Genomic DNA, 12,344 nt, shown 5'->3' with positions numbered 1-12,344 from the left:
CATTTTTCAACAACCTTATGCTTGTGCTACACTGGCAGCAGGACTGAACATTGCCAAGGTTAAGTAATCTTAACTTCAGCCTTTCAATGCTAAAAGGTTTCTCTTCAGGCAGTTTTAACTGTCTCAAACACTGACTTTTAGGCTGAATTTTTTAGACAGAGCCTGAGGGGAAATATTTATTTAAAGATTGAACAGTATCAGCCTTACTGTTTTCAAATACAAAGGAACTGGGGGTGGGGGGGAATATTTGGTCTTACCCCAGATTTTAAGAAACTACTGAACATTAACAGTACTAATTTTTAATAAAATGGTACTCAGAATTTCTTCTATACAGTTTAGACCTTTTTGAGAAATTTACCTTTAGTGTCAGAACAGACTAGATATGAAGAACACCTCAAGAGACACAGACTAAGTTATGCGGCTTCCTGACAAGCAGTTGGAAATATGGCCACAAAGCTGTAATGTCTTACAGCTCTGATGCCCATGCACATTTAACTATCTTTAATCTAATTTTATTTTTTTTTTAAAGTCTGAGGTTTCAATTTGTTAGAAGACTGTTTGATTCTATCTACAATACAGGGCACTACAAAAGTGCTTTCTCCAACCTTTCTCACACATATATGGGAGTCCTTTCCACCAGCCAAGTTAGAATCCAGTGCTCCCACATAGTAACAGGAACATTGATACCACTTAAATTTCTCAACACCAAAAAATGTGCTGCCATCCCACTTAAGGGTGTTGATAATGTTAAATCATTCTGAAAAGTATGGTGAGAGACTTATAAGAACATAGTGAGACTCTAAGAAGGGTCCTGCACTGGAAGGGGAAGAGGTGGAATAATGAGACAGGGGAACTGCTAACAGCCTCTCCAGTCACCTCACACCAAAAGAGCAGTGGAGCTGCTCCCATACTTTTAAAGTCACATCCAGCCCTCCCCAAAGAGTGGCACAACAGTGGCTGCCTGGGGGCTCACTAGTATTCTGGAAAAGGAGCAGGAGGAACTTGCTGCAGAAGGAATTTCCTCAATTTAACATCAAATGCCAATAGGGATGGCAGCAGAAAATGCAGTAGCTCCGCTTAAATGTTGCTGGAATCCAGAGGCAACTTTTACAGAACAAAGCAGCTGCCACCTCCAAGGCTTGAGACACATGCTAAACTGCAGCAGTATGCAGCAGAAGCTGTCCTTTGAATCTATGGAATTAACAAATGTGGTAGAAAATATGTCACTCAACATTAGTCTATACTTTGTTAGTAGGATAATCCAAGTTTATATATGAATGGCTATTTTTCAGCTTTCTCCTTTGGGTTCTACACTAATTTTCCAGAATTCTTTCCTGACTTTGCCTACCTTCCACGTATGATAACTATCTTACTGGCCCCAAAAGGTATCAAGTCTCTTCAAATCAGAAAACTACATTCTTTTACTCAAAAACAGACCAAGTGGCAATTAGGGCACACAGCTACTTATCTCTCCTCCTCCCTCCTCCTCCTTCCTCCTCCTCCTCGGTCAAGTATTTAATTGTATTTTGATCCAATCTCTAATATGTATACGCAGTAAAGAAGAACTTCTTCAAATGTAAATAAATGAATTTAAATACTCAGGAGGCATTGCTGATTGCCTAGCAATTAGTTCATGGATTTGCATAATCACTACATCATTGGTTTGGTTTACACATCCCTATGTACACACAGACAGAATGGAAGAGCAAGAGGGAAATTTCTATGTAGTGCCTCAGGAGAATTTTCAAGTGATTTGCCAGCTTTGGTTTCTCATTATCTATTGCTAGCATAAAACACATACAAAAAAAGGACTTATCTAAAAGACAAGCAAAAATATTTTAATAGAAGGAAAACATAGTTTCTAAACATTGCAAAGTACCAGTCAGTCTGGAAAAATGCTAATTAATTCCTATAATTTTCCTCTACAGGTCAACAGAAGACTATTTCTTAACACTGTTTATTTACTCTGTGAGGAACATAGATCCTACACCTCATGTATGCAAAACTACATCTTTCTGGAGAAAACATTCTTGCTGACCTATGAGGACAGGAAAGGAGAGAAAGGAAATGGAAAAAAAATGAAAATGGTCTAGGGAAAAAGCTAAGCAAAGCAATGTGGCAAGTTCTCAAAGGTTTGTTTCCTTTTTTTCTTTTCCCCCTTTTTTTTTTTTCTTTTTAATTCTGCTTTGGCTTTATTTATTTAAGTTTGTTCTAACCTACTTATAGTAGATTCCTGGTCTTTAATATTTCTCCCGCTCCCAAAAAACCAATACAGAAGTATTTCCTACTAACAGGATACTTGGATATCTTCTGTCATTTTCTGCATCTCGGTTCTTTTCATTCAGGATGCCAATTACCTTGCAAATGGAGTTACTGAACTTTTAAAAACCTTTAAACTCGTGGGCTGTTAATGGATCAAAAAGATTACTTTCACAGATTCTGCTTTAGCTTTTTGCCTCTTTAGTCTCATTTCATCACCAGTGGAGATAAAGACTCTTCCATAAGACAAACCAGAGTAGCTAAACTTGTCTTCTGCAGAGCATCACAGTTAAAGGTGATTACCTGCTCACACAGAAATTCCAAGGAACCCAGTTTCAGAATAGTAATGGTGGTTTTAAAGAATATCCCTGCCCCCCTAAAAAAAGTACTAAATTGAACTCTGTACTCATGTTCCACATGAGCTTAATCTTTGTTTTGAGGCTACATTTTGAAGACCCATTGGTCCCCTTAGACCTACACGCTCTTTACCACACATCATGTCAGATAACAAAACATGATCCTTGTCATATTTAGATACAAAACTTTCATGCTTTGGCAATTAAAAAGCATTCCAAACATCTACGTAACTCAGAGAATGTCAAAGCAGATGGGTGCAGATGAGCCCACATGCCCCATGCTCTCACAGAGAGTCTTAAGCACTTTGATAACATTACAAGCTTAAGGAGCCTGTGCTCAGCCTCCTTGCTGGCATTCATTCCATCTTCATACTATAATGACTGCCTAGTCAACAATGCTAGAAAATGCAACAAAAGAGAAGAAAGAGGTGAAACGCATTTTAAAATCAGATCATATTGCTGATATAGTTTCCAGCATAGTTACAGAAACAGTTGTCAGGCCAAGTGATAGGGTAGGGGTGTGGAGTGTGGGAGCAAGTATGCAGGACAAGGGGGCAGAGGGACTCTAAATACATACTGGTGCCAAAGGTCCCACAGTGCGAAATTATACCCAGTCAGATGTGATACTGCATTGCTGCATCAGCACAGCATTGTGCCTTAGATAACAAATATAGTAGGGGGGATGTGGTAAATTTAACAGGGCACTAAGCATGACTGGTCTTGGCTTTGTGTTCAGCCCTTTTAGAGTAGGAGTGGACGGCACATGAATCTATCTGCTTCTGCCCACATGGATGTAATCTAATGTGTGTAGCCATACTTGACATAGTGCAATGTCTTACAATGACAGGTTTCTCTCTGCATCTAAGCTGTGACAGTAGCAGTGATTTTTTCTCCTGTGTTTCCATTCAAGAATTTAAACCTCTTTTTTTTTATGCTAACAAATTAATTTTTGCTTCTAGTCCCTCCATTTAACAGATTAAGAATTCCAGAAACAAGTAATGAAGCCTGAAGCACAGATGAGAGCATAATCGTAATCTCCTGGCTTACTAGCTACAGCTGCTGTTACGTGCAGAAAGACATACTGAATGCATGAACAGACATCACCTTGCAGCAACTAGATGAGAAGCTGAAAGAGGTTACTGCTTCTTATTCTTGCCTCCCTCCTGGGGTGGATTGACTGTTATGACAGGGCACCTAAACCCATGCCAGTTGCTGCCAAGGAGAACAGTAGGGTTATTTTAAATGCTTTTAATAGCTGATCTGAGCTATCCCAGATGCTTTGCCTGCAGGTGATATAAAAAGTATTCAAGTGCTACTCCCTGGTCTGTGCACTCTGGTAATAATAGGCAGCAATAAGCAGGCCAAAATGGGAGAGATGGGAGTGCAGAGGACTGGTCTGCTCCTTTTAGGAGCAGATAAAAGCTGAGATACCTTGGTTTAAATACTCCAGCCTTGTTCTAACAATCTGGGTGTGAAAATTGTACATTGTGCAAACTGATCAGTGAGAACAACCACCCTGTCCCACAAGATACTCTTCTTGCTACACTCCTGTTTTCGGTCAGGAAGCCTCAAAGTCCCAGCATGATATGACAGAAACTACCATTCATTTGCTCCTCCCTTTGTACTCTCAATATTTTTGCACGAGCTATCAAACAGGCCTCCATATTCTTAATTTTCATTTCCACATATAAAATGTCTCTTCAGTACCCTCTACTGTCCATTGAATGCCATGTCACAGCATCACAGTATAACTTAGGTTGGAAAGGACCTCGAGGATCATCGAGTCCAACCTATCAACACAGACCCCATGACTAGACCATGGCACCAAGTGCCATGTCCAATCTCCTCTTGAACGCCTCCAGGGACGCTCATTCCACCACCTCCCTGGGCAGCCCATTCCAGTGATGAACGACTCGATCGGTGAAGAACTTTCTCCTCACCTCGAGTCTAAACCTCCCCTGGCGCAGCCTGAGACTGTGTCCTCTTGTTCTGGTACTGATTGCCTGGGAGAAGAGACCAACCCTCTCCCGGCTACAACCACCTTTCAGGTAGTTGTAGAGGGCAATGAGGTCACCCCTGAGCCTCCTCTTCTCCAGGCTAAACAATCCCAGCTCCCTCAGCCTCTCCTCATAGGGCTTCTGCTCAAGGCCTCTCCCCAGCCTTGTTGCCCTTCTCTGGACACGTTCAAGTGTTTCAATGTCCTTCTTAAACTGAGGGGCCCAGAACTGGACACAGTACTCAAGGTGTGGCCTAACCAAAGCAGAGTACAGGGGCACTATGACCTCCCTGCTCCTGCTGGCCACACTATTCCTAATGCAGGCCAGGATGCCATTGGCCCTCCTGGCCACCTGGGCACACTGCTGGCTCATATTCAGGTGGCTGTCAATCAGTACCCCCAGGTACCTCTCTGTTTGGGAGCTCCCCAGCCACTCCAGCCCCAGCCTGTAGCTCTGCATGGGATTGCCGTAGCCAAAGTGCAGCACTTGGCACTTGGACTTGTTGAATGCCATCCCATTGGACTCTGCCCATCTGTCCAGTCGGTCGAGGTCCCACTGCAGAGCCTTTCTACCCTCTAACTGACTAATATCTGCCCCTAACTTGGTGTCATCTGCAAACTTGCTGATGACTGACTCGACCCCCTCATCCAGATCATCAATGAAGATATTAAAGAGGATGGGGCCCAGCACTGATCCCTGGGGGACACCACTGGTGACTGGCCGCCAGCTGGCTGTGGCACCGTTCACTACCACTCTCTGGGCTCGGCCCTCCAGCCAGTTCCTAACCCAGCACAGAGTGATGCTGTCCAAGCCACGAGCTGACAGCTTAGACAGCAGTTTGCTGTGGGGGACAGTGTCAAAGGCCTTGCTGAAGTCCAGGTAGACCACATCCACAGGCCTCCCCATGTCCACCAGACCGGTCACCTGATCATAGAAGGAGATCAGGTTGGAGAGGTAGGACTTGCCCTTCCTAAATCCATGTTGGCTGGACCCGAGCCCTTGGCCATCCTTCAGGTGCGCAGTTATTGCCACCAGGATAATCTGCTCCATCACTTTCCCTGGCACTGAGGTCAGGCTGACTGGCCTGGAGTTTCCAGGTTCCTCCATCCGACCCTTCTCATGGATGGGGACCACATTGGCCAGTTTCCAGTCACCTGGGACCTCTCTAGTGAGCCAGGACTGGAGGAAAATGATGGAGAGCAGCTTGGCCAGCTCATCTGCCAGCTCTCTCAGCACCCTAGGATGGATCCCATCCGGTCCCATGGACTTGTGAGTGTCCAAGTGGCTCAGCAGGTCCCGATCTAATTCCTCATGGATTACCGGGGCACTACACCGCTCCCCGACCCCATCGCCCAGCTCAGGAGGGCACTCGTCCTGAACTCCTGCCTCGCTGTTAAAAATTGAGGCAAAGAAGGTGTTCAGGACCTCAGCCTTTTCATCATCTTCAGTCACCGTGTTCCCCTCCAGGTCCAATAAGGAGTGGAGGTTCTTCTTGCCCTTCTCCTTATTGTTAATATATTTGTAAAAATATTTTTTATTGTCACTCCCAGAATAACAACTGAAGAGGTTTAAGGTAGTGGCATATTTTTCTACTCCCTTTCAATTAATTGAGCAAAGGGCCCAGCTGCCTTTGACTGCCTATATAACAGATGGAAAGAGCCAAGCACCTCTGAAATGCAGTAGACCTCTTCTGAGGTCTGAAGTACCTTTGGGAATTGCCTGTTTCCCCCCAAAAGGTCTCTAACATGACTAAAGATAGAATTTGTACTCAGATGACACATCTAGTTCAGTCTCAAATGAATAAAGGTTGAGTTCTAACAAATGCTCTGTCCAGAGAACACACATTTCTTGGGATTTTGGAGAGCTAGATCTAGATACTGAACACATTTGGTGAACAATACTTGAGGAACCAAGTGAGGTAGGTCAAACCATTGTGAAATTAATGAATGCTGATGCATCCCTCCATTACTTCTATAGATGCCCTTATCCCATCTAATGAACCTTCCTGCTCCAGGCACATTTACAGTAAACTCCCTGAGATCAAGATTTGGAAACCAGAATAAAGACATACATAAGCCTGGAGAAACCAGAGAACAGGAAGCGGAGGCTTATAGGTCAATTTTAAAAGGCCTGGCAATGTGAATAGAGTATTCTCACTATGATACTGAGGTTAAACCCACAGTTTTGCTTTAAGGGACATGTTAGAGACTGCCCCCAGAATGGACAGACACAACTGAGGATATGGAATCGAAAGTAGCCACATCATTCCTTTGTATGTTAACAGATATGCAAAACATTATGCAAATATCTCCATGGAGCAGCTAGTTCTAGACAGACGTTCATTCTTTTTAAGAAATTAATTTAATATCATAGCAGACACAGGTTCACTTGCAGTGAAAGTCTCCCTTCTGTTGCTCAGAGTTCACATCCATAAGCATTTAGCTAGCCAGCTGCACTTTCTTATGTAACAACTTGAACAACAGAACAATAAAAAATTAGTAACTTTAGTGAGCAACATCTGGCTTCACTTCCTTCATATGTTCAGTCTCTCTCCAGCTAACAAGATTTCTTTTGATTATTCCCTTAACTCTGCATTTGAATTCCAGAAACACAGTTGTCTCATAATAAAATGGGGGTAGGTCCCAGTTACCTGGGACTTTGTCTTGCCTGAATAATATCTCTTAAAGATAAAAAAATATCCCAGATTGGATAAAGCACAACCTGGAGAGCCAGTTGATTTCTGAAGCAGTTCCTTATTGTTAATAATGTATAGGAAAAACATAATGCCCTGAAAGAAGAAATCATTATCTGTACACCCACTGAAGAAGACAATTTGATTTAACCTTGGAGTTAAAACTAATCTCAGAGCCCATTTATACCCCTATCCCTGTCTATGTGTCCACAAATTTCCAGCTCTTATCCTTTCACAGATACAGGTCAGCAATCAATATTAAGGTACCCAGTCCAGGCACCCAGTAATATTTAGAGAACAGCCTGCACAATTTGGCCAAGAGTCTCTGTCAGACTTACTGTGCAACGTGAATGCCTAGGATCTAAGTAAGGTGCATTGTCTAGCTCTGCCACGTACCTTCTGCACCAATTGACACAAGTTTCACTCCTTTGCTGGCAATATAATCCAGAGCTTTGTTGACATTAGCAATTTTATGGAAGCGCATCTTCCCTCTGTCAGGTTTTGGTAGTCTTTCCCCTGCAGAATAAGAGATTTAATGTGTTTACTGTTACATACCTCTGGCTACAGGCATCCAAGGAACTAGAACTTCAGAATGAATGTGCCCTGAACACTGGCTAAAAATTAGCAGCTATTTTAACAGATGTTTTTCTGAAAGAATGTCAAATGGTTAAAAAAAAAAAGCAAAACAGAAGAGAAAATTCAAATGTTGAAACATCTTACTTAGATCCTGCTGATATAGAAGTAATATCATTTTTATGTTTGCCCTAAACCTCTGGAAGACATATGAGTGCTTCATACTCCTCCTGGTTCATCGCTACTGTCTGTGTTAGAGTAGCCAAACACTAAGAAGGCAGGATGTTCTCAGAGCTCATCACCTTTAATTTCCAGACTATAAAGGGAGGCTGGACTCTATCCAGCAGATTATCTATAGCATTCTTCCACACCTGACCAAGAACAATGGCTTTTAACAACCTCAGCCAAGACAGCAGAGCAATTAATTTCAGAGCATAGGCTGATGTGCTTAATTGAACTTATCTTTACAAATGATCACTAAGAAAACTAATTTCTGAAAATATGACTCCCCATTTCATGAAGACTGATCATTTGAGGATCTTCTTTCCCCACTGAAATCTTCAGCAAAAATGTAAACTGTCTTTTGTATGTGGAAACATCTTGTAAACCTTCTTCTCCTATTTCATATTTATTGAGCATCTGTAATTTGAGCTATTCCCTTCCCATTCGGGGGCATTTTGGGTGTATCTTGAGAACTACCCCTCTGAAAAACACATAAAATGGGCAACATAGTGAATTTACATCAGTTAGTCAAAAGGAGTTATTGGATGTTCCACCACTCTGAAAAATTAGACCAGTTACTCATTACTAAATAATGATCTAATTTTGCTTTAGGCACTCACTTTTGAAAGCATTGGCCCATCCAATAAAATCATTAAAAACAAAACTTTTATACTAAAAATGGAATAAAATAGATTTGTCACCAAAGTGTAAAGGTTTTTTAACAGTTAGAGGCCAAGACCGGGCCCCAGTGTTTGTGGTTTGTCCGACAACACTGTGGTATCGGTGATATCCTGGAACACAAGCACAAAACAGATTTTGGAGCCAAGGAAAAAGTAAAGGGTTTTTTCCCCCTGGGTTGCTGTTTTGTTTTGGTTTATGGTATGTTTCAGTCTACTCAGAGGTTGTGGTCACTGTTTTGAAATGTTAACAATTTTTGGTCTTTTAAGAGTGTTTCAGTTAGCATGTTGTAAATACATAGCAAACTTCCTTTTAGCCAACCTGAAATAACTTCCAAGAGCAGCATCAGTTTGAGGCCGTTTCTGAAGTCCTCCTCAATGTTCTCAATCTGGGTGCCTGCTTTCCTGAGGTGGGAATTGCACCAGGCTGTAAACGTCTGTAATTACAATTTAAAAAAAAATAAATAAAAAAAAATTACTCATCAACAAGACATTTTCCCAAACAACTGCTAAACCATCTGAGTAAACACTACATCCAAGATTGTCATTACTACCTTACAAATTTGGTGTCCATCTCCTATTAATTTTATACACGTTGCTGAGTTCAAAGTTCTTATTCTAGATGTTTATGAAGATGCAATGAAGTGCTTGATTAGAACTAATATTGTACTTGAGTCTGCTCACAAATGTTTCCCCAAATAATATCTGCACATAAAGGCAAAATGTGTCTAATAGTTATTGCTATACTTAACATTTTACAAGCACACAATTTTATGTTTGGACTTGTCTGTTACACATTCTTCTTGAAAAGAAAGATTGATATGGTATAAAGGAAGCTGTGTGACAGTGAAATGTAGGCAATACCAAACACAGAAGCAATGACTTCTACTTGAATTCATACCACAATAAATAGTTCTTAAATGGAGTATGTATGCCAGGGACAAGTAACCTGCATTCTCACAGAAGAGAGAAATCACAGAACTGAAGAGAGGCAACGATATATGCAAAATCACATCTGCTCCTACTTGTCACTGCGGTGAGAAATAAAACATCTTTTGAAAGCACAATTAGAATGGATTTTGAAACTACAATAATTCAAGCACAGCCGTTTCACATTCAGACCCTGCAGATGTGGTCAGCCTTACCATGGGTTTTAGTTTGAAATTATATAATTTTCAGAAAACATGATATGATGGAGTCTTAGGATGATATTTGGTTTGCATGTCAAGTGCAAATTTCTTAAGCCTCTACCTGGAGCTCATCTTCTGCTGTTAAACAAGACCCCTGCCCAGAGCTACTTCCAATACTGTCTTCTCTTTCCTGCTTTCTCTGAATATCTAGAATTAGGGTTTGGATCTAGTTTATATGACTAATATAGGACTAATTTGTCTGCCTCAAGCAGTATCTTCTAGCGGTATGTCTCTAAAAAGGCTTAATACCACATTAAGTCATTTGCAAATAGCTAAAAATTACAACAAGCATCTTTGGAAGCAACAATATTATGGTAGTGTAGAAAAAACATCTGAAATCACCCAAGTGTAAATGCACATGAACATTGTATGGCACTTTGGCAATAAATATTAGAAAGCCGAACCAGTAAATGAACAAGGCTTTCATGAATTAAGCTTAAGTGATGGACACGTGCTTATCTGAAGATGCCATTGCAGTTTGAAGAATTATTCCAAGCACATCAAGCTAAACCCAAAGAACAATTTGGAGGAAAACCTCAGGCATTTCCATCTCCTCTTTTAGACATTTATGGTGAATGTTTTGAATTTGTGCCACTCAAGTAAATGAGTCTTACCCTTTTCTCATTTAATTAAGAGTTTAATGGCAACAACACTACCGTCATCCAGTCTTAAAATATAAATCTGGCTTCTACTGTAAAGAAAGTTACTTCTCACTTAGTTTCTTAAGAATAAATGCAACGTGACACATCTTAGGTCTTATATGCATACCCAAGTGTGTGTGTGTTTGTGTGTATGTATATACACACACACATATATAAAAACAAATCAGAATTTTGTCCACCTTGAATGGCACTGTGTTCCTCTGTGAGAGCTGATTGAATTTACTGCATGCTGCACTGATAGACACACAGCATAAGTTGTATCCAAAGTTTTCAAATAATTTATTTTCTGCTGAAAACAGACATTTTTATGTCATTGAATTTGATGAGTCAAACTGTCTTCTCAATTTTGTTCATTTTATGAAGACACTAAGCAGCCAATGTTGCTATGATATAAACCAGGAAAAGATGCTACTGCTGCTGAGTCAAACCGTTTTCAGTAAATAGTTTGATAACAGTCACTGATTTTATGGCTTTTTGTAACTGCAAGGTATTTACAATTTTTTTTCCAGCAGTATTGGGGTTTGTCACTGACATTGTAGCATTCTGAAGGATAAACCTGGAAGTACCTACAAAGCCTCCGCTCATGAGGTAAATTCTGTAGAAGCACTTCACTGCATATGGATTCTTTCTTTAAACTATTTGTATCTAGATATTTTAGATTATCTTCTATATCCAGGACAAGAGATTTATATCTTTTATCTAAACTACCATTTCTCAAAGCTTTCTGTTTTACCAGTGTACCAGGTCATTAAAGGGTGCTATCACCTCATGACAATCGTCTTGTGCTTCATGAAAAATGTTGCTGCATTGTTATAGCAGACTCCAGGCATGTGGCTTCGCAGTCTTGTACCTTCCAAATGTCTTATTTTCCTAAGACTTAGCACAGTTATAGGAATGCTACTTAAGGAAGCACTGACTTTGTTTCAGTGATGCAATTCACAGATGACTGTAACTGCAAAACTTGCAAATTTTAACAGTTTCCACAGTCCACATTTTATTTAACCTTCATCCTTCTGTTCTTATTGTGATACCACTTGTTCTCACTTCTTTGGCTTTAACTAATTGTTCTATTAATAGTCATTAAGAAACAATCCAAAGCACGTTTAAGTCCTGGAGATCAAGATACAGACAGCATATAGTACCCTCCAAATTTGTAACCCACTGGGATTTGACAGCTATTAAATGACTTAGACAAAGCAAGTCCCTTTTTCTGCTGAGCTGTGCAGCACATTTCAGAGTATCAGATTGCTCAGAGAAACAAGGCAGGACTGAAGGCACCAAGCCGAATACCAAGAAGTATAGAAGTAAGTGCCTAGAAAACTATACAAGTCTTTTTAGAATTTATTTACCATAGGTGGCTCTACAAAAGTAAAAATAAATAAATAAATCTCACTTCCAAACTTGTTACTGCAGAAGACACTTTGTTAACATTCTTAGATCTGACAAACCATAGAAGAGGGGAAACAGGGCAGGAAGCCAAACAATTTGCAGTCCCACAGGTAAATGTTCTCTTAATGCTCTATTAATTGTCTACTGCTGTCACAAGTCTATTTTTTGAAAAGCTAATTCCAGAAAATGGAGCACATCTTATGTTCTCTGCCCGCCTAGCCTCATTGTGAAGACTACCAATAGCATATTCTCCATAATTTGGATTCACAGATCTGTGACAGCAAAGTGTGTACCTCAGGAAAAAAAACAACTTACCTGGTAATTTTC

At 40.6% G+C, this 12,344-nt stretch overlaps 1 protein-coding gene across 8 annotated transcripts in view; it reads right to left on the bottom strand.

Annotated features, from left to right (window-relative positions):
* Positions 1–12,344, bottom strand: part of ACTN2 (actinin alpha 2) — a 70,166-nt gene that overhangs the window by 37,128 nt on the left and 20,694 nt on the right. For all 8 annotated transcript variants that reach the window (XM_068155097.1, XM_068155050.1, XM_068155036.1 and 5 more), the window contains exons 2-3: positions 9,099–9,213; positions 7,701–7,820 (exon numbers count right to left, since the gene is read on the bottom strand). In XM_068155097.1, coding sequence (XP_068011198.1) covers positions 7,701–7,820; positions 9,099–9,213 — 235 coding nt within the window. The remainder of the gene's footprint in view (positions 1–7,700; positions 7,821–9,098; positions 9,214–12,344) is intronic.

This window comes from Melanerpes formicivorus, unplaced genomic scaffold (genome assembly GCF_026170545.1).
Source record: "Melanerpes formicivorus ecotype bairdi unplaced genomic scaffold, bMelFor1.0.p_v2 SCAF_2, whole genome shotgun sequence".
Lineage (NCBI taxonomy): Eukaryota > Metazoa > Chordata > Aves > Piciformes > Picidae > Melanerpes > Melanerpes formicivorus.
This window is presented reverse-complemented; position numbering and strand designations above follow the sequence as displayed.